The 22988-nt window shown below is 43.1% G+C and overlaps 1 protein-coding gene across 16 annotated transcripts in view; it reads right to left on the reverse strand.

The window, feature by feature from the left end:
• Positions 1–521: 521 nt before the first annotated feature.
• Positions 522–22988, reverse strand: part of LOC133965996 (ankyrin-3-like) — a 55677-nt gene continuing 33210 nt past the window's right edge. For 7 of the 16 annotated variants that reach the window (XM_062400651.1, XM_062400650.1, XM_062400648.1 and 4 more), the window contains 14 exons: positions 22554–22676; positions 21970–21996; positions 20515–20596; positions 13572–19373; positions 11172–11246; positions 10727–10858; positions 10184–10327; positions 6643–8029; positions 6359–6521; positions 5979–6059; positions 5621–5704; positions 5385–5492; positions 4160–4251; positions 522–2622 (listed from right to left, as the gene is read on the reverse strand). In XM_062400651.1, the coding sequence (XP_062256635.1) occupies positions 4180–4251; positions 5385–5492; positions 5621–5704; positions 5979–6059; positions 6359–6521; positions 6643–8029; positions 10184–10327; positions 10727–10858; positions 11172–11246; positions 13572–19373; positions 20515–20596; positions 21970–21996; positions 22554–22676 (8280 nt within the window). In that variant the 3' untranslated portion in view covers positions 522–2622; positions 4160–4179. Of the gene's footprint in view, positions 2623–4159; positions 4252–5384; positions 5493–5620; positions 6060–6358; positions 6522–6642; positions 8030–10172; positions 10328–10726; positions 10859–11171; positions 11247–13571; positions 19374–20514; positions 20597–21969; positions 21997–22553; positions 22677–22988 lie in introns of those variants that run through there. The other 9 variants (XM_062400656.1, XM_062400647.1, XM_062400654.1 and 6 more) reach the window with 9 other exon arrangements.

Raw genomic sequence — 22988 nt, forward strand, 5'->3', positions numbered from 1 at the left:
TGTTAAACTACATTATAAGACATAAGACATTTAAATGGATCTAAAGCTGCATTGTATGACATTTTAATACTATTGAACTGCATCATAAGGTGTTATAATACTGTTTATGAAGCTAGAAATGTACAATACATTATAATACTGTTACTGCATTATAAGACAATATAATCGATTAATGAAGCTATTGCCACATTATAAGACATTCAAATAGTGTTAAACTGCATTATAAGACATTAGAGTTCTGTTTGATGAAGCTAAAGCTGTAATAGAAGATAATATAATAGTTTTTAATTAAGCTAAAGCTGCATTATAAGACATAATAATATTGTTTCATGAGGTAGTTTAATGATTGAAGTACTGCAGTGGCTACAAATTGGTTTCGTCATCCATTCAAAAGACCGCCCTATGTGTTGTTAATATAAAATCTGGTTGAAGGACAGCGTCTCTCATCACATCACCGCTGCAGTCATTGCTTTACTTTAATAACAAAACCTTCAAGGACACAAAGACAAGAACAGAAGCAATTGTACTGCGAAATCAATGCATTTTTATTTTATTTTTTTTGTAATTTTTCGTTTGATTTTTTTTTAAAGACGTCTGAAACATTTGTGATGGCATCATTGCTGCTATAGCCTCTAAAAGACCTTGAATAACCAAAGTGCTAGAATAGTTACATTTCAATGGCTTCACGCTGTTAGTAAGAATTGTACATCAAAAATCTGCTCATGTGAAAACACATATCCAACAAAATTGACAAAAATTGATAGTTAGACCATATCAAAGGGTCCCTATACCCCTTGATTGACAGTTTACGGGGATGTGGTACAGCACTCGACCTGATTTCCTTTAACCCCCCCACCCACCAAAAAAAGGAAAGTCACATAGTCTTCATTTCCACAGCATTATACATCAGCATACTGAGCCATCGCTCCAGTAGAACACCACACTTTAACTACATGGGTAATCTAATGGAAACCAATACAAAAGAGAAGTCCTATTGTAATGTGAAGTAAAAGTTTTGCCAATGAGCTAGTGAAAACGACTCTATTCGACATTGCATATACAGACTCTCAAGCCTAAAAAGATCACACAGTTTCAGAGTTTAACACAATTCATTTAATGCTTAAATAATTGTTTGTTGACCATCCAGTGTATTTGTAATACAATATGCTATTTAGAGCTACAATCAAATAATGTCTTTATGTGTCCTTAATGTGAGTAGTTTTTAATTAAGGAAATATTTCACCCCAAAAAAAATTAAAATAAAAAAATCCTAAATAAAATGCCCCCAGTTTTCCTTTAATACCACAGCAGCCGTTAGGAAACCAAATTGACACACTGCTAAAAATGATTACAAACAGTCTAACAGTGTACAGAGACTCCTACACCTTATAGCCAACACGCACAATAACAGTTATAATTTTACAGCGAGCCAGCCTTCTAGCATTTACATTCAGATTATATCGTTCTTGTAGCAGAAGCTGCCCTGCTCCGGCTTTACATAGACAATACATCACACCCTCGAGAAGCCATAGATCCTTTTTTATCTCTCATCCTCACCCCGACATGATAAATGCTTTTAATGGTTTCCTTTTTCAATTCAAAATATAAAATTGGTGACAAATTTTTGGACTATATGTGTACACAGATAAAGGGTTTTATTTGTTATTTGAATACGGTGTTTGCAAACTGGTAAAAATCGTACTTAAAATAATGTGAACAGCATGCATGAAAATAGGAGTACTCTGAAAGGCTGCTTTTTTGCAGGATTAGATCCACTCCCACTTTGGGAATTACTGAAATTGATTTTCTGGAAATGTCCTCTGTTAAAATCAAACCAGCTCTTCTTTTTTTCATGTACAAACATTATACCTGCTCTAATAATTAATTATACAAGATCCTGTGAAGTTACACTCAAATCTTTAAAAGAGGAACTGTTTCCGTCAATTTTGAAAGCACTTGAAAAGGTTACTCTCCTCAGTGCGTTCTCAACCAGAAACATGCCCTTTTTTTTAAAGAATTTTACACATCGCAATTTGTATATACAGAAAAAAGCTTTTGTGTTGTTTAAGTTTTAAAAAAGGAAGAAAAAAAAATCCCAATACAATTTACATCCTGACAACAATGGGTTCAAGAAGAAACTATAAGGCGAGTGTTGAAGTGTTCAATTGGATATTTTGTGTGTTATTGTGTCTGCTTAGTTCTTTCTGCCCATCGAGTGGATCGAGCTCTTTGTGCCATCTTTGGTCACAGTTGCGTCTGTGGTTGTCAGTACCGGAGTCTTTCGTTGTTTCACGAGGAAAACAATGCTCCTCCTCACAGGGCTCTCACGTCCCCAGTGGACCGATGGCCTTTATTATTGTCTCACACAAAACGGGAAGCAGAATCGTTGTCCACAGGTCCACCGCAGTCGGAGAGGGAGAACCTCCTGGGTCTTACTGATTGACAGGGAGTGAGTTTTTCATGCTCATGCGTAAGTCAGAGGGGTCGCCTCCTCTCACGTGAAGACCGCTTGTTTGAAGAAGACAGCTGCAGACTGGACCCGCGCCTGCAGTCCTCACGCCGCAACTCTTCTTCCCTCTGAACACATATTCCCAGGAAACATCTAACCCAGTTCCTGTACACCTGTAAAACATAAAAAAGTACATCACATAATCAAATCAATTTAATGTAACTGCTCACAATTTTAAAGACTCAATATATTCATTGGCTAATTATATAGACATTTGTGTTTGCTGATACGCAAACCTTTATTCAGCGGCTTAAACAATAATGCAGAAAAGATGTACATAATAATATGTTTTATAACAAACTTATTTATGAAATTAGAAATCATCTTAGGAATCAGTTGGGCTCCATTTATAAGTGATTTCTTTTTAACTTAATAATCTTAAATGCCCCAAATTACCTTAAATCTAAAAATGTACAGAAAATGAATGGAAATATCTTAATTTACAGAATATGAATAAAAATGTCTGAAAATTGAAAAACACTGATGCAATCTTTCACTTCTTTGTGTAACAAGATGACAAGTTAACAAGACCAGATGGAGTTGTTATGGTGATACTATAGAGGCTCCATGCCAGGCTCACAGCAGTGCCATATTATTTCTGAGTCACTTTTGTACAGATGGAATGATTCACAGCAAACACAACACGAAATGTGAACAGCAGTGGGGATTAACAGTCTGGCCTGTGGGATAACAAACTCTTTTGGATGCTACAATGCTGTTGTTGAGTTGGGGATTTACTGGACAAAAACAGGCAGGGGGGGAATCCACTGGGGTAACATAATGCTGATGTGTGTACCATCCCTCGGCCCTGTTTCCATTGTAACTGCTCCCTATTCACACGTACACACACCCAGTGAACCCAGGGGGCAGAAAGGTTGCCAAAGGATGACCAAGCTCAGGTACCAGTCAGCTGTTTGCAGCCTGTGGGACAGAGCGGCCAGAGTTTGACATTTTGGGAAAACACACTAATTTGCTTTCTTGTCCAGAGTGAATCAAAACCACTATTATGTGAGTATTAAGCGCAGGGCTGGAGCCAGGAGGCAACTAGATAGCTCACAGGCTGGAGGCACAGGGAGACTGTTGGTAGAGCTCAGTTGATAGTTAAAAATAGAACTACCAGCATCTTTAAAACTCACTAATGAGCACTTCGTGTCTTATGTTTCTAAACATACCAAAACACAAAGACATGTCTCCCATTAGTACAAAATATCCTTGTCACATCACTGTTTGTGTTTGAATCCCGATATGATATTTGCTGGTGCTGGGAGGCAAATTTTTATCATCCTTTAGTCTGTTTTCCTCTCTTTGATCCTATCGTAGTTTACATGTTCACAGTCCTGGTTTACATTTCCATGGAAACAGTGAGTTAAACCAGAGGATTGTGGGTAGTGTAGTAATTACAGGAGCATCCATCTTTTTCACAATCTCGTAGCTTGTGGTTTTTTCTACCATGGATGGTTATAATATTATGGCTGATAATCAAAATCTCCGTTGAGAAAATGAATGGTGTTTTTTCACTTCTGGAACCACACGGTTGAGCTCTGTAGTAGAGCTGGAAAGAATGGGGAGAACAATACTGCACACACACTGCACACTGCAAATACACAAACAAAGACAAAACTCACAGTGTTACAGAGAAACCAACAGTACCTGGTAGAGCACAACCATCCCTATGAGTGGAGCTTCTTATCCCCCGACCTTCTGTCATCCTTCCGCCGGCTATTTCTTGACACATCTCCCTGCTAGAAAACACACAGAAGAAGATACAGTTGAGTAATGGTCTCATTTTCTTCTGACGGGGGGGGAATAAGGAGCAACCCAACACACACACCTGAAAGTGACACAAAGGAGAAGTTAAACACACCTACTGCAGGAGTCTGACACTAGCAAATGTTAGTAGTGTCTTTTTTTGTTAGAGAATATAATAAGGACCCAAACCACACAGCAACCAGACACCTGGAGGAGGAGAATGTGTGTTGTGTGCGGAAGGCGTTAGAAACAAAAGAGGCAGAGTGTATTTTCACAGCACTGATTAGTCATACTGTTGAATAATCACTTAAAAAGAGCATTAGAACCACACAGTCAGGGGGAGCGGAGTCAGCGTCCCCATTGTTCTGTAAACACAACAGACACCACACGGTCACAACACAAAACGCAAGACTGCACTTTAAATGGCGGCATTTAGGGGTTTTTGTGTTGTTTTTTTCAAAGAAGAGAAATTAGGAAAAAAATATGTAGAAACAGCTAATGTTAGTCAAAAGTCTACCTACACCAATGAAAAGGAAAACCATCACATCAAACTGATTCCATTTTGACCTGACTGTTTGACTTAAAGCTGCACGCAAAGAGCACTGAGGTTTTCAATATGTAAAAATAACATATGGAATCAGTATTTAATTATTAACCTCTTTAAAACCCAATTTACCTCTTCATCCCAAATATACATGAACAGTTACTGTATGAGTAACAGGATTTTAAGCAAGGCTTTGCAATCTTTTTAACTAAAAAAGAGAAGCCTGGACATTATTTTGACATGGAATAGGGGAATGATCCTTAATCACTCGAACACAGAGCCCAATCGAATTTGTCATGATGTGTGGCTGCAGGGGGCGGTGTTGCTCGATAAAAGTTACAAAGTGTTGTTATAATAAGTTACCTCTAAATGAACATTTCTCCTTTAGATAGGATTACATTTTTCTTTTGTGTTGCAGCTTTCTGATTTAGGTTATTTTTAACCTACATTTTTGCCCAGTGCAGCTTTAAGCCTAACTTCTGCGTTGGTTGTGAACCTCCCACATGCTGATGTTTTCTGAGAGGAGGAAAACAGAGATTCGACTTTGAACCCAGGAACACAGGCGGGTGTCTTTGTGCCAACCTCAGACCCGTCTTCCTGCAGAGTGGGACTGTGCAGAAGGTCCCGGAGCCGCTTGTCACCTCCTTCTGGTGTCGGAGTAGAAACCCTCCGAATAACCTTCCTGATTACCTGCCCGAGGAAGAAGGACGTAGGAAGAAAAAAATCTGATCCTCTATTGGAAGAGAAAGTTGATCTATTCTCCCAGCGGTTGGTTTTGTTTCATCTGAATGGGAAATGGAAGTAAAGTTATACATTACTTTTCTACTGATGAGGTTACCATCTCGGTCCATATAGTGTTCCTCTGTCGTAGTCTCTCCTGGCATATTCTTTGCTTCTTCTCCCTGCAAGTAGTTTCGGTTAGCACATGAATACAGGCTCAGAGAAGATGGCGTCCCATCACCACACCGAAACAGCACCTCAGGAGAAAAGAACTGCGATTGACTCAGCAGTGCACGGACACAAATACATCTATGCACACACACATCCACACTGGCATAGAGTGTAGAACTATGCAAACACCAAGCACAACTAGTATTATGCACACCAGACTTGCCACGTCAACGACACCAAACCAACCCCACCCAGAGCCGCCGCCCAGCCTCTGCTCCAGGGTACCTTTAAAATGATACGTCGTCTGAAGATTCTGGTGGTTACAGTCTGTTCTTCGTCTGAACCGGAATCTACGCTAACCTTCTGCTGGGGAACGCATTATAACATCATTACACAACACATGGGGGAGTCAAGGGGAGAAAGAAGCACATGTTTGGGCAAGAGAATTGGTTAGTTAGAACACTTTGTACATTTATGAACTTTGTTTGGCTGGGTCACAACAAAAGAAACCTGGCATTAATCACTGAAGTTTGTTTCTTTAGGCCAACTTGTACCATAGGTTCTTCTGCAACTGCAGATTAACAATTCATAAAGTGCTTTAGGAGATTCCAGAATGTAATAGATACAGTTTATTCGAGTTTATAAATTATTATTAGTAACATTACCTTGACTTTTTTCTCTGAAACCAGCGCCCCCTCTTCCTTTTTGCCATTCGATGACTCAGAGGAGCCGCCCTGAGGTGAGTGCTTTGAGCTGCTGCCGTTGTGCCGGGATCTCCCCGATTCTGCCCTTGACGAGGAAGTGATGGACTCACTGGAGATCTCTTGGCTGTAGGGTAAAGGCAAAGAGTGAGAAAGATTTCTGAGGTAGATGCATGAGGAAAGGAATCACTTTTAAAGTCTGGTTGGCATGAAATTAATGAATTCTTTGAGACTTAACGGTGACTTACCTTTCTCGTCTGTCGAGCAGGTCTGAGCTGACACTGCGGCCTGGTGTCGGTGGTTCCACGTTGACGCTGGAGGAGTCACTGTGCCAACCTGAAAGTGAACACAAGTCTTTTTCTGCCTGTTCAACTGGACCAGCGATTGCCTGAACCCTGTCCTGCGTCATCTCTGCGTCCTCCTCCTTTTCCTCTGAGACCTCTTCATTCTTCACCTCCTCCATCAGAGTTCCCAATGCCTCTTCCGTGGTTTGTTTGGCTCTGTGTCCCTCCTCCTCTTCCTCATTAGACTCACTCGACTGAAGTTCTCCAAGTGCCTCAACCCAGGCCTGAGGGGAGAGGCGAGCCACAGCCTGGTCCTCGGTCTCCTTGTCCCCTTCGGCTGTCCCGCTAACTTCTTTTTCAAAGTCACGGGATCCTTCATCTTTAAACTGGACTTGTCCATCTGTGTTATCCACTTTGTTACTCTCATAGACTGAGTCACCACCGCCCCCGTCCCCCTCCTGAACCTTTTCCAATCCTTGCTCACTTTCTATCACATGATTCGGTACTTCTGACAGACTCTGCAAATCTATCACCTCTTCCATCCCACGGGCCGTCTCCTTACTCTCATCTGCTATAAGGACGTGCTGGTCTTCCAGTGCAGACTCCTCCCTCTGTTCAACCAAACCTTTACTTTCCTCGGCTACCTTAGACCTGTCTTTTGTTATCATCTCACACTTTCTTTCTACATTTTTGATTAAGTCCTTCTCTACCCACTTTAATCCATTTCCCTCTGCTACCTCTGCTGCGACCATCTCTGCAACGTTCTTTATCTCTTCTGTCACTTTCTTGTCACTTCCTTCCAAACCTACATCCCCCTGTGCCCCATTGGGGGAAACCATCTGCAGTCCCGTGTCTCCTATGTGTGCTCTGTCAGGTGTTGAAGGGGTAATTGATGATATCGATGATAGCGAAGGGGATGACGTGAAGTAAAACGTGTCTAACTCGCACATCGCGGGGAAGGACGGTGACTTGGGCCTGTGGCTCAGCTCCATTTCATGACAAGGCCTGTCTTCCTCCTCGCTCAAAAGCAGCTGGTCGTTCAGCGCGATGTAGGGCTTTCTGACCTTGGAAGGGACAGGATCAGGGAGTTCAAAGACTGGGAAGGAAAGGGTGAGCTCACAAGGCCTGGGGGGGCTCCTGGGAGGGCTGCCTGCCTCTCTGCTACCGGGCTCTATCTCGGGGCTCCAGGGCAAGGGCTGACGATGGGAGTAGGCCAGCAAAGGGGTGTCTGGTTCTGGCTGGTGATGAGCAAGGGAAGGGTTAGGGGTAACAGGGAGTTCGGGATCCAGGAAGTGGGGATCAGAGTGCAGTGCGGCGGGAGACTGCAGCTCCGCTAGAATGCTCTGATAATCTGTTGGTGACAGGATGAGAGATGTAGAGACATATCCACATATACGAAGCATGCCACGAAAAAAAAAAAAAAAAAAACACGGAAAAACACACACATGCCCTAACACATTCACCATATGACGTGGACAATGGCACAGAGGTTGAAATGTAAAGCATGTTTCCAAGAAACCACCAGCTGAGATGGTGATATGTCAGTAGATAATGTCGCTAAAACCAACATAGGCAGTAAATTACAAAGAATATATAAAATGCATATGTCTATTAATGTTTGAAAATATCATATTGAAAAATAAAAAGATATGTAAAGAAGCACATTCATATTGACAGTAAGAGTGCCCAGATTTTTAGTGAGTATAAATTCAATAGCTGCGGTTGCGGTGAAACACTAAAAGTTGGACACGTTAAGGCCATGTTAATTCTCTAGCATGGGATGTAATGAGTGTAAGATACTAATATTTGCCAGGAAGTTCTGTTACATGCTCACATGAGATAGGTGACAGATGAGAGATGTGAAAAGGAATAGGGGAAGAGGGGGAGCGACATTAAGAGCTGAACATGCTACATGTATATCTCCGGTGTTAAAGGATCAACGAGAGTTTGAGCGGCAGGTGGAGGGATGGAGAGAGCGCACTGGCAACTAGGGCAGGGAGACAGGGAGCGGAGGGGCGGGGAGAGAGGGATGGGGCTAGGACAGCGGGACCCAGAGGGAGAGCAGGACAGGGAGGAGACAGGGCGGGAGGACGGCGCCAGCTGGGTCACTAAAGAGTCCCTGCTATGAGAGGCTGCGACAGAGGGTGAGACTCTACCTGAGGGTGGGCAGCAAATGGACGAAACAGCTATGGTGATTGGTTCAGATAGGTTAGGGTCCATAGTGAAGGAAGAGGAGGTTGGGGCAGAGGTGGGAGAGCATTGGACACAGGTAGGTGATGGAGGAGTAGGTGATTGAGAGTTAGCAGCAGATGAGTCAGGTAAAGGTGAAGTAATAAGTGGGATCGGTGAGGAAGGGTTGGGCGGGAAAGGGAAGGCAGGGCATAGACAAGGTTTAGCAGAGGGGCATTGGATGAGGGAGGGAGTTTGGGAGAAGTTGAACCTTAGCTGTTTAAATTGCATTTGAGGTGCCAAGTCTTTGAGCGAAATTGAGGACTCGTAGCTGGATGAGCGGCGTGGGGGGAAAGGACAGCAGTGAAGTGCTGCAGTGGGTGTGAGGGGAGTTGGTGGAGGAGTTTGGGTTTGAGATGGCAAGTCGGGAACGGGTGTCTGCACAATGAAGTCAGCGACAGTGCTTCCGGGAGTTAAGGGGATGATAATGCAAACTACGGGGAAAAAAGGAATGAGGCAAGAGGTAAACAGAAGAGACAAAAATGAAAAAGTGGAGAATGAGGAAAAAAAGACATCATGAATGATTGTTTGATGTGAAACATGCTCGCACAACAAGACAATGAATGGCATCACATGAGGGGTGTGTGTAGGAGGAGGCACGTGAGGGATGGAGGAGGAGAAGGCACACACAGCGCAACACATGACTCTTAACTTGTTAAGAGCGGTTATGTGCTGTTAACAGCAGTGGATGCTGCTGTAGAGGTGATGGGAGGCAGGAGGAGCAGGAGGAGGAGGAGGAGGAGGAGGCAGTCTGATTGCGGAGGAAGAGATTCTCTCATCTATCCAGGGAAGGCTCAGAGGAACTGGAGGAGAACTAGGAGAACTAAGCTAAATCAATACAGGAAAGCAGATTCTACAGGGTTATGTCATTTCTACACAAGTCAGACATGACTGAAAAACATTTAAAGTAGTATATAGTTTGCAGCATGCACCTAATGGACATCGCTCATTCGTGACAACTGGACACACTAGGAGTTTTCAACCTGAGCAACACCTGACCTAAATAAAAAGAGTGGTTACTTCAGCAGAAGCCAAATCAAATCAGTATGTTGAAGTGTTTAAATAGAAAAATACTAGAATTATTCCATTGGCATCCAAATGATAGAATGTGAAACTCAGGATTGTGTGTTGGGGAAGAGCGGAGCCAGTTGTCCTAACTGTAAATGAGTTTCTCTACAGATTTGCACTGGGACTGATTGTACGCAGACCATGCACTGGAACAACAGAAAGGTAGCAGGGAGAGGTAAGAGGTCAGCTAGACAGAGCTAAACTTTACCATCAGCCTGATCCCGGAAAACAGCGTTATCATCGGCAAAACATCTCGTGCCTGAAATGTTACCATAGTCGAATATTGGGCCCTCCAGTAAAGTCACAATATCCATCCGATTGACTTTGGTCAGCACTGTAGTTAAGGCATCCGCTGTGGAGGAAGGGAAGAAGGAAAACGTGTTTTTTTGAGAAGCCTGAAATGATGGAACTTTTAAACAGTCTTTTTACTAGTGAGAATAAAATACGTTAACAAAAATATCAGGAAAGGTTGCTAAAATTAACACGATAAGTCTGTTGTCCAGAGAGACATGATATGAGTGTTTGAACAGGTAGGAGACAAGACAGACAGAAGAACAGAGAGCAAGACAAACAGGGAGAGTACTAATACAAAGATAGGCTACAATATAACCTTTAATTTTCAATGCTAGCAATAGAAGTTCAAGTCTTTTAAGAAAGAATGAAAAGACAAAGTGAAAGAAAAACACACAGAGGAGGAATAGTGACAAAAATAACATTTTCAGAAAGCGGAATAATAAAATCAAAGTCTTACTTGTGGCGTTTTTCCCTTCCCGACTGACCCATTTCTTGAGCAGCATGAAGCTCTGTGCTGTCAGAGAGTTGGGGTTCTCCAGTCTGATGTGGTTGATCTCATCCACTGTGAAGTTCATCTCCCGGGCCAACTCTGTGATGGGAAACAAAAATACACATAAATATTCAAACTCTAATATGCAGTATTCACAGTGTCTGTCATTTTGTTCATAGTGCAAATACTGGATTTCAAATTAAATATACACGTTTCATAATTAAAATCCATTGAAAGGCTTATATACTGTCCGTAATGAGGAGATTCATTATTTTAGCTCTTCCTTTCCAGGGCTACAGGTAACATGATAATTATTTGTGAGATATACCGTTAGCCTGAAGATGGCAGTAAAATGACAAGGTTTGAGATTAAGAAAGAAAGCAAGTCAGGTGCATGAGCGAATGGGCCTCACCTGTCCAGCTGAGTCCAAGGTGATCTGCGACAATAGCCATGCGCAGGTCCGTCCGCTCACAGGGACTTTGGGGACCTGGGGAGATAAAGGACAACAACCCATCAGTACCATTCATATTCCTATTCCCCTAAACAGTAATGTAAGAGAAAAATAAACATATAAACCGTCCTTTTCTGGCCACTTATTCCTCAGAATTAACGTGATTAATCAAAGGTTGTGTTTAACGTATTTATATCATAATAGTTACTGCATGTTATTGTTAACATAGCTTTAATATCGGTTAAATTCTCCTCATTGGATGGCAAGAAAAGGATATATCACACTTGAGACATTATGGGCCACTTAAACACGCTCATAGAGTAAGTGGATTTCTGTGATTGTGTTTGTGTATCCTCTAGGCAGGCAGTAACAACAAAACATAACATGACTCTCAATAACAGACTCATCGCTCTACAAATCTAGGGTGGAAAGTTCGATGTTACGAGCTAAAATGTTGTCATGCGAAGGCGCTTTTGTGTGTCAAGTGCTAATACTAGTTAGTATAAATGACAATTGAAAACTGTATGAGAACAAACTACTACGGTAACTTTGGTAGCCACCCTGCACAGACAGACAGACAGACAGACCAGGGAGTTGTCAAACAGGGGACTGGTTGTGCCAGTGGACCAGTCACTACTACTGGCATGCTCACTCTACTATATGGGGGTTAAAAGGGGGTTGACAGTGGGGAACAGAGGAAAGAGAATCTTGCAACATGGACAATACAGTACACAGTACATCAATGACAAAAAAATAAATTTAAATGACAGCTAATGTTCTAAAGAGAATATGTAAACACGCCACAGGCATTCCAGTCAAACCATTAAACGATCACAACGATGTCATGCAACTTAAAGTGAAATATATAAATATATAGATGTATTTTAAACATAGTGTGAAAGTTTTACAAACTAGGCTTGATCTCTGCGATGGGAGGCGTTCGAGACCCTGTGAGTCCCTGACTGCCCTCCTTCCCACCAGTCCGCCTACTCCTCCTGCTCCTCTCACTGCCGGAGGCCCTGTCCGTCGTCGCCACCTTTGCCCTTACGGACGCGGCCCCGGCCTCAGCCCTCGAACCTCTACCAGACCTGGATGAGCGGGAGGGCTGGGAGGGCTGGGAAGGCTGGGAGGCGTCCGACAGAGAGGTGCTCCGGGAGGTGCTGTCTTCCTCCGACTGCTCTGTCTGCGTCTTTTTCTCCTCGTCTGACAGGCGGTCCACCAACTTTAGCGTCTCCCCGCTAATGTCTTTAAAGTATTCAATGGTGCGCTTACAAATTTCATCAGGTTTTTCCTGTCTGCCCTGTCTATATCCCTCACTCGTGACATTGCTGACCTGATGCCTGTCCTTCAGTGGTAGCCTTGTGGGCAAACGTATGGCTGCTCTCTCTGAGTCCAATGCCCTCTTGGGCTGTGAGGTAACCCGAACTGACACCAGTGAGCTAGCTGCAGCGACAGGGGTGCTCTTTTTAACATCCTTGATTGGTATTCTAGACCTGGGCTCTACTTTGGCTATGGCTGGCTCTCCTCTTTTCCTGACTTCAACTTTCATTGCTCGTTTGGGCTTCTGTTTGCCTATTGCTGTTCCCTGCGTGGGAAATGACCACCCTGATGCTTTAACTGGAAGCCTAGACTTGGGCTGTTTCACTTCACTCTCTTTGACGGTCTCACTTTTCTGGTCCTGCCCTTGATTGATAGTGTGAACATCGACTCTCTCCTCTACATCCCTACAGGACAGTGTTTCTATCCTGCTAGCTTTCTGAAGAGTGGGCTCAGAAGAGGACTGCAAATTGAACACCACACTGCCACACTGAATGTAGTTGGCCTGAACACTGGAGGACTCAAGGTTATTGTTGTTGTTGCAATTTTCTGAAGGGTATTCTATTCTCTCTGTCTCGGACTCACTCTGTCTACTAGACTGATTCTCTGTACACTGACCCTCTATACTGATGTATTCTGGCACCATTTGTCCCTCTGACAACTCAGATTTACTATCTGTGAGATCCCCTGAGTCTTTTTTCACAGTTATAGAGGCAGCTATGCCCATCTTAATAGGAGTGCGTAATTTGGGATCAACCTTAGAGGCTGTAATTGTGCAAGAGGAGGCGGTCTCAGCTATGGCTTCGCAGGTGGGGGCATCAGTACAGGTATGGCCAGTGTCACTGCCAGGCTGTGCAGGGCTGCATTTTGCAGTTGTTGCTGTTGGTGTTGCTGGTGTGGTGCTGCTGTCTGTGGTAGTATCTATAACATTCACCTTTCCATCTACTGTGGCCCTCTCCCCAGTTTGGGACTGAGAGGAAATTACCCCCTGGATCTTTCCCCCTCTCCCCTTTTCCCCTGTTTTAGGGTCAGAGGAATGCTCACCAATCTGGAAAAACTGAAGCCTCTCTTCAACAAAGTCCCGCTTGCTCATGTCAATAGCACCACTGCGGGTCATCTCAAACATCTTTCCTTCGTGGAAAGGGAAGGGGTTAGGCTCACTAGTTGGTGTGCTCTCATCAGTTGGTGTTCGAGCAGGAGTTGTGTCAGGTGTTGTAGCCTGTGATTTGTCGTCCACTGATAATCCAAAGGGCTTAGGATCCTCGTCTTTTGTTTTGGAATCAAAAACTCCATCATTATCGCCCCCCTTGGTAGACCAGGGGTCAAAGTCCAGGCCTTTGGTGGCAACAGTCTTAAACGTTGAATTCAACTCCTCTTCAAGTTGGTAGGCAAAGCAATTTTCTCCATAGATCTGCCTTTCTGGATGTCTTCCTTCAAGGGTGTAATCTGGTTCTTCTCCACTGCAGTTTACTGATGATGTACTGGTATTAGCCTTTCCATTATCCCCTCCTTCCTCAAATTTCTCTTCCTCAATGACTTCAAGCTTGGACTGACTAAATGAGCGGTCTGTGTTTTTTATATCAATGGACAGACTTGATGTTTTAGGGTCTTCACTCAGTCCATCATCCTCATCCTGAAGGTCATACCCATCTAAAGAGTCTATTTCAGTTGCATCCGTATCATGAGAGAACTCAGCAGTGGATGCTATAGAGCAGTCTGTGATTGACTGGTCATTGCCGTTTTGTTCATAGTCAGCATCTTCTACCTTTACTTCACCATTGATCTCTGACTCAATGTTTTCGTTTTTCTCAGATGGTTTGTTTATTAAGCGTTTGTCTCCCTCCTCCTTCATTTTGAAGGTGTACTTTTTGACAGGGATGGGATGGAACACAGATTCATCATCACTAGAGTCACTGTTATCAGCTCCAGGGGGGATAGGGGATGGAGGCTGCACCCTGATGATTGGTTCAGCTAGTAGGTGCCTATCATGCTCCTCTTGGAGATTCACCTCTATCATCTCTGTCTCTGCCTCAGAAGAAGCACACGATCCCTTTTTCTCAGGGTCGGACTGCTCTGTCTCTAAAGGAGGAGGAGGTGGGAACTCTATATAAGCCACTCTTTTCTCTTTTGATTTCTGTCTCTCTGTATCATGTTGTTTTTTACTGCGGGTTTCTGGGTGAGCTGGCTTCAATTTTTCCTTCGAGGGCTCCTTGCAAATAAAAGTCTTTCCTTCATCCTCCTCGGACTCCTCTGCGATAGTGCTTGGCATCCTGGGTATAAGGCCCATCGCCGAGTCTGGTGCTCTTGAGGTCAGGCTGACTTCCTCAGTGCTGGGGGTCTCAGGGGTAACGTGAAATTTCCCAGAGCTTTCCAAGAAAGTCACTTGCTCTAGAGTGTCATCTTCTAGTGGAGATGGAGACTGCTTTTGCTTGACAGTGTAAAATGCACCCCTTGTCTCATGCACTGTCCTACTCTCATGGCTTACTATCTTTTTGTATGTTCCCAGCTGCTCCGAGGCTGTTTCCTTCTCGTACTGCTTTCCTACTTGGATGCTAACATACACAGGCAAGGGTTTAATATCTTTGAAGCCCTCTGTAACAACTACAGGAGTCACTTGATCCAAATACTCTATTTGGTTATCGTCAACACCGTTGCACACTATGGTTGACTGGCTACCATCTGATGAGTCTGTGGATTTTCCTAGTGATGATCCACGAGTGGACTTGTTGGATTCAGAGCTACTGTGTAACCGATTTCTTGTTAAAGTCGGTATATGAGACCCCGCCCTCTCACATGGTTCAACACAGGCATCTACTTTTAAAGTGGTGGATTTCAGATTTTCCGAGAAATTAGAAAGCTTTCTAATAGGAATTTGTGATTCCGAGTTTTTTTTTAGACTATCATTGGTATTTGGACTTTCATGAACAACAAATTCTGTGTAGATTATTTTCTTGGTCGTCTCCTGTCTTTGGGAATCACTGTTATTGCCATCAATCATGGAATCATTGATTAATGAATGAGATAGCTTTGGAGATTGGGGTTTATAGCTTCCATAACCTTGGCTCTCCCAAGTTTTGAATAGCTTTTTCTCCTCCTGAACATTTTCACTTGTTTCTTGCTTGGGGGAGAACTTATTTGATTCACCACCTAAATTTCTCCTCTGATTTCCTGGACTTTCTGGAGTTTTGGGAATATCTGACCCAGCAAACACTTGATACACAGGTAGCTTACTTTCCTGTAGTTTCCTAATAGGAGCATTGGAATTTTGTACACTTTGAGAAGTCCTATCCTGCCTCTGAGCCTCTTGCTCAAACTTAAGCCTCACTGCACTCACTTTTGAGGAAGGTATTTGAAAAGGTTTAGACATTTCACCAGGGATTCCCTGGGATTTACCATCTCCTTGTTTACTTGGGTCTGAATCACTATACTGCAACAGTACCCTCCTCTCTGGACTGCTGGGTAAGCTGGCACATTTCCTATCACTGGCGCTGAACCTGTCTCTAAGCCTTTCTCTGCTCCACTCTTCCCCACTTGCCCCATTCTTGTAAGCTGACCTCTCTGGACTGCTGTGTGTGGAGCTCGGCCCTGATCGCGATTCTCTGAAGTCGGCTCTACGAGATTTTTTCTCTGGAGATGAGAGCTCATCATTGAGCTGTTCTGTTCTATCTCGAAAAAACTGAGATACTTGACTGAGTTTTTCCTGCGCCTCTTTAACAGTTCTGTCCACTCTGTCCTCATACATAAGCTCTTCTCTCTCCTTACTCTGTGTGTCATCTGACACCCGCATCCAAACAGACTGCTTTGGGCTTCCAGGTTCAGACGAATACTGCAAAAGTGTCAGTTTGTCAAAGTTATCATCAACACTGGCCATTCTTCCTGATTTGTCAAAAACATTTCTCGGCGACCTGAAGACATACTCTGTCCTTGGCCCAACAGATCTACCCTCACTGTCACTGCTTCTCTCTGGTGAGTGGAAGTGAGTCCTGTCTCTCAGATATTCCTCTGTGTCAGAATGAGACTGGTCAAATTTTTCAGAGAGAAGCATTTTCTCTGCAAAATTGTAAGATTCTCCCCTAAGCTCAGAAGACTCATCCTCATTGTACTCTACAGACTGCTGACTAAGTAGCTTTAGGGTTTTGTAAGAGTCATCTGCAATGAGCTGGGCTGAACTAGGGCGACTGTCTTCCTCCTGAGACATGGATGTGTTTACTCTGGGGCAGTCAAGGTACACTGGAAGTGATTCCTCAGGCTCATCTGCTTCCTGCCTGCTCCCTGGGTAGTAATACATCTCCTTCTCTTTTGTCTCTCTGATGATGACCTCTGTTGGTTCTGTTTTATTGCCTTTTTCAATGTGAACCTCAATTATTCTTTCAACTTTAGGTTTGGAGTTGATGTCCTCAAAGCCTCTTTGTGATGTCTCTTCACTGCCAGACTTGTGTTCAAAGAGTCCGGCCAGTTCTCTAGAAGGGTCCTTGCCTGACTGAAAAGCCTTCATTATGTCATGCACAGACATGGTTTCTTCACACCTCTCAGATTGTGCTTCTTTGCCAGGTTTGTGGTAAACCATCCTGGTGGTGGTAGTGATGTGAGTCTCCTCCTTTACCCTCATCCCCTTTCCCATTGGATCTTCATCAGGACCGACTTTTATTGAGTAGCACTTGTTCTGTTCTGAAGTCGGAGTAGCTTGATTTAGATACCCTTTAGAATCTGAATCAATATATCTGACAGCAAGTGTATCCTCCATTGGAGGTTGTTTGCCATCTTCCGGAGACTCATAGCTCCTGATGACATGGACCACCTCAGTCCTAGTCTCGGTGATCACTGGTGGAACTGGGATATCCTGAAAAAGGGCCTTGGGGCCCATTCCTTCAGCACTTTGAGGGGCAGAGGGTGTCCTTTCACTCCTGGTCTCAAAACCACTGTCTGAGAGGGGGCTTTTATCCTGTTCATGAGAGATATCATCAGGGGAGTCTAGCACAGTGTCAGCTCCAAAAAGTGAATCTGCCAATTTACCGATCTCTCTGTCGGAAGCTGAAGATCGCATGTTTGTTGGAGGCATCTTGAGTTTGTGCTCCTGAACGGCGATGGTGGGTTTCAGGACACGTTTCTGCTTCTCCTTGCCCTCTCCTTCTCTCTTGCTTTCATCGGCTTTATGCTTTGTTTCATGCATTTTAGAGAAAGAGCTGCTACCAACGTCATTGGTCAGATAGTCAACCACTTTGGAGAGATTGAAATCTCTATCTGGTATTGTTTTTGATTTGGCTTGAGGAACCACAGTCTCGTATCTTGGCGGATAGCTCCAGTTGCTTGGTGGTTGTTCAACTTGCACTTTCGAAAAGTGTATGTCATCCAAAGCACCCCTTGCTAGAGAAACCTTACCATCTTTCACAGATTCTTTAGTAAGGATTTCGCTGACTTTAACCAAATCTTGTTTTACTTTCTCCACAATCCTGTATGGCTCCTCGTCCTCTATTTTGACTCCCTTGGGAGAATCAGACTGAAATCCTTTATTGGCTGTGGAATTCGGATCTGTCTGCAAAATGGCTGACATTCGTATCAAGTCTTCTTTCATTTCAGCTACATCCTTCAGAATCTCTTGGCTTGATGACAATGGTGATATGGTGTTTGATTTTAGGCCAGCAGAAAAAAGAGAAGCTTTGATGGGAGAAAGAGTTCTGGAGAAGGAAGACTGCAACTGAGAATTACCCTCAGTCGGCACAGTCTTCCGCGGGGACAGGAGGGCAGCAGCTGATTTGGAGACCTCAGGTAACTTTTTAAACTGGGGCTCTGGCAGCAGATTAATAACAGAGTACACTGGGACAGTCATTGTACTGGATGTAACAGCAGGGGTGGCATTTGGAGAGGGCCTTAAAGAGGTGTAAAGGGAACTAGAGGCAGATGATCTCATGGACTGATAGGAGGAGGATCCGGAGGAGGACAAGGACTTCAAGGTGCCATAGCCTGCAGAACAAGAATTCAATGTTTTTTCAACCTCATCAAATGCTGCATTGACATTTGTAGTCGCAGCATTGGTGGTTGCTTGTATTCTCTCTTGCAGGCTGTTGGAGAGCAGAGATGTTGGGGATGAAGAGCGATACTGTGAAGGAGATGCCGTTCCGTTGATCAGAGATGCAGCACTTGGAGGGGTGTTGGATTTATGTGGGGATGTAAGAGATGAGAACAGGCTTCTTGCAGGGCCAGTGACTTCCGAAGCAAAGGAACGCACAGACGAAAGACCGGGGACTGTTTTGATTGGTGAGGAGGAAGGTGTGGAGCCACACGAGCCCCCCATAACAGTCCTGTATGGTGAACTGAACATATTCAGAGATGATTTGGGAGAAGTTGGTGGCGTCGAGCCCATGGATGTTCTCTCAAGAAGAGTGCTTCCTCCTCCAGAGACAGTTAGAGGGGAGGTCCTAGCAGATAATGCCGCCAGTCCTTTCATAGACATAGAGTCTGGGGCACTTTTCCCTGGTGAGGCCAGGGGACTAGACAAGACCTGGCTCGGGTACTGGACTTGTTGGACTACAGTTTTTATAGGAGAGGAGATGGTTCTGTAAGATCGTATGGGAGAGGCCATGTCACTAGCTGACTTAACAGAATGTGCAGGTGATCCAGGGATGTTGGTCTTGATGGGGGAGGCAGAGTTGATGGACCAGACAGACTTTAGTGGAGAGGCAGAAGGCGTGTTGGATGACGAACTGGAGATGGAGCAAAACCCAGATTTGGCTTGGCCAGGGACGGCGACAGGAACAGGCGACCACGCCTGATAAGATCTCGTTGAAAAGACAGGTTTGTGAGGGTAGCTAGTAGGCTGTGTTCTCGTCGAGCTTCGATCAGTTGTTTCTTCGACCATAATTTAAACGAAAAGCAATAAGAAAGCAAACATAAAATGTAACGTGAAATAATAAGAAATAAATGATATAAAACAAGAAAGAGAAATTTGAGTCAGTCAGAAACAGCATTATTGACGTTGGCAAGACAAAAGGTTCAAAACAACATAACAGTTCAAACTGAGAAAGTCTTTCAAATGTAATTAAGGCCCATATTCAAATATCCAGGATGAAATGGCAGTGACTAATGGCAAAATACACCTGATAAACAACGTATAGGAACAGAAATGAATGACGTGATAAAGGTGACAAAAAAAAATGACATAACCATAAGAAAAATTCCATTGACTTCTGATGTGCTTAATCTATTCCTCTCTTCGCAGCAGTGCCTTGTACAGTTTTCACTGACTTGTGATCATGATTTCATTTGGTCCATTTCCAATGCCAGAGATGACCCCACAAGTGTGTAGAATAAAATAAATATCACTTTACTTGTCTGGTCACGGCTTCAAAATAAAATAAGAGGTTGCACTTTACAAAAAGGAAAGGAATCAGTTTGTTTTAACAAATGACACAAGTGGATTAATCCGGAAGAAAAAAACCGTAACACAGACATCTAAGAATGTGTTACACTTGTGTGTCCTTAGAAAGTGCAGCAAGGACACTGCATTTATTAATTAGGATTCCATTGAAACGTATGCCGACACTTTGTATATGGCAAAATGTTCAAACATAGTGTCACTGTAGAGAAATCACATTATATAAAGTGCAACCCGTTACCACATTGATAAACACAGCAGCACACAATCATAAAGCCAATAAGAGTGAAATGGCCACTAAAAGAATGCGAAGAATTTAAAAAATATTTTATTCAACATGAATTGAAACATTTTGTCCAAATGATAAATGAACAGACAGACAATGATTCCCAGTGTTTTCACAAATGTAAAATAACAGTTGAGCCCGGGGGACTTTTTGTTTTGTCAACATGGGGAATGTGAGCGAAGCGTAACACACAGTAAACCATGCAAATGTTTGATGAATGACAAATGACCAAAGAGTATGTGTCACATGAAGAGGGCATCTGATTCAAATTACAAAAATATCTAAAACCAATTGAGAATTTTTCACGAAAGTAAAAATGGGAAACTCACTCGCTGCTGGGTCGGTCAAATAGCTGTAGCGCTTACGCAAAGCTAAGGAGGCAAAGGTATGACGTCGTTCGGGCTTTTCAGTCTGAAACAAACAAATAAAAAACAAAAGATGCTTTAACATAAAAAAGTGGAAGGTGAAATGTGGTTATTATCTTTCAGAGATGGTCTAAAAGTGAATGTTAGTCTGTGTTATTTGTTAATTGGACGCTGTGGTGTGCAGACACTGTCCTGGTTTTAGTGAATCAGTACATGCTGTTAGAACTGGCACAAGGAGGCACTGCAGGAGAACTGTAAGGTCTCGTCTGAAGAGCACTGGACTGTTTCTCTAAATCGCTTCTCTCACTGCATGTCTCAACGTCATTGCAATGAAATAATTACAGACAATGTAAGCTTTGTCCGTATGGCCTATTCCAGCAAGTGACCAAATGCAACCTCCATGACATGGAAGTGACATGTGACATGGGACACCTTAATAAAATAAGATAGCGGTAGGAGTTGTGTTAATTTTGATATAAGGCCTGTGATACATTTTCAGCGCAGTCTAGTTTATAATGGACAGTTCTGCATTTCATGATCTATAGAACCGGGCAGTTCAGATAATAGTGTGCACTTTAAAACGAGGTGGACAAATAATGCTGCAAAACAAATATGGTTCTAGAGTCTATGTATTTAGTTTTGTGTCATTCTAAGAAAATCAGTGCTGGTTTTTGAGAGTATGACTAGTCTTTTGGAAACTGTGTGGTTGTAGATGGAATCATTTTTTGCAATGAACACAATTTATATTTAATAACCTGGTGGTTGTCCAACATAAATATTCTGTCTAGGGAGAGGGTTGATATATTTGTGTTGAAAGAGCAAAACAAACTCGAACGCTACCTACGTTAACACTCAAACATCAAAACAGCCTAATTTCCCTTTGATTAAACTTGTAGGCGTGTTGACATGCAGCTCAGAGTGTGAGCGTTCAATATAACATAAAGGCAGAGGATGAGGGTAAAGAAAGGATAATCCAAATAGAGCGCAACAGTGGGACAAATAATAAAAGTTAAAAGTTTCATTCCTAGCCCACAAGAGATACCAGAGTCCAGTGTGAATCGTTGGACAGGTTAACAGTAAGGATGGAGATTTAGTGATTGCTTATTGAACACGTATGTGAAGGGAGATAGAGATGAAAAACAAGCCGAGGTGTGGCACAGCAACTGTTCTGTACTGGACTTGGGATGAAGACAACAATAAATAAATCCCAGCTTATTAAAACAATTGCCACTTCCACTCATGCACTACATGGGGGTCACTTAAAAAAAAGTAAAAAACGAAGCATCTTTCACACGCAAGTGCTGCACAGAGACAAAATATTGGCCCACGCGCATATTTACCACAGCATCAGCAGTAAAGCAAACAGAAAGGACAACAAAAGAAGAAGCGGCTCCGTTTGATGATGAAGAATCTGTTTACCTCATCATCAGGATCAGACTCCATATCCTGTGGTAATCCAAGATGCATTGCAGGAGAAGAGAGAGATGACACAATGGAGAGCGGGGAAGTTATCGGGAGCGGGGGGTGGGGAGGAGGAGGAGGAGGTAGAAATTAAAATTCAGGGGGTGAAAATGGAGCAGCAAAAACAACAAAAGGCATCGGAAAGAACCTGAGATTAATCAAATAAACAGCAAAGTAACAGAAGCAAAAGCAAAATGATTAAAGTTTCCTGTGATCAATAAACACCACAAACACATGGAGTGGGTTTTTTTGGTGTTTTTTTTTGTTGTGCAAAATTCGTATGCATCCACATTGAGCCAGGCAATACAACAAAGCATGATGTGCGTGTGCGGCTGCGTGTGTACGTTGTGGGGTCTTATGACTGGCACAGGCTTTAACACCAATAGACACAAGCAGCAGGCGGTCGTTTTCTAGACCAAATGAATGTCAGCGGCTCCTCTTGACGTCAGGACAACACTGCTCTCTGTCTCTCAAGGTCATTTACATGTGGATGATATGATGTGGCCCTTCGTTGGATTAACTATTCAAACACTCGATCCTACCTTCTTGTGGGTTGGCAGTGTGATATTCAAATTACAGATGGCCGTCTGTGGAAGGCCCTTGGTGTTCTTCGGCTCTCTCAGGAAGGAGAGGCGGCCACATGGCTCCTGGCCCATATCTCTGATCTGTAGGAGATAGCCAGAAGATTGCGTCACAACTTGGCCCACGGCAAAATTAGAAGAACAACGCTGCTGAGAGGAAAAAGGTGAAAAGGTGGTTTCCTTTCTGAATCTAGGTTTAAAAATCTCGCAATATATTTTCCTTCCTATTCCAATTTTGTAATAATTGTAAAGCTTAGTGTAATTCGGTTGTTTCCTGGAAAAAATGTATTATCACCGCAAAAGAAAACTGTTATTTCTATATCAACGAGCAAGGCACATTTACAATTTAAATGAGAGTGAACAATATGCAGAGTGAATGCCTGTAGAAGGAGGGTT

Source organism: Platichthys flesus, chromosome 12, assembly GCF_949316205.1.
Source record: "Platichthys flesus chromosome 12, fPlaFle2.1, whole genome shotgun sequence".
Classification (NCBI taxonomy): Eukaryota; Metazoa; Chordata; class Actinopteri; order Pleuronectiformes; family Pleuronectidae; genus Platichthys; species Platichthys flesus.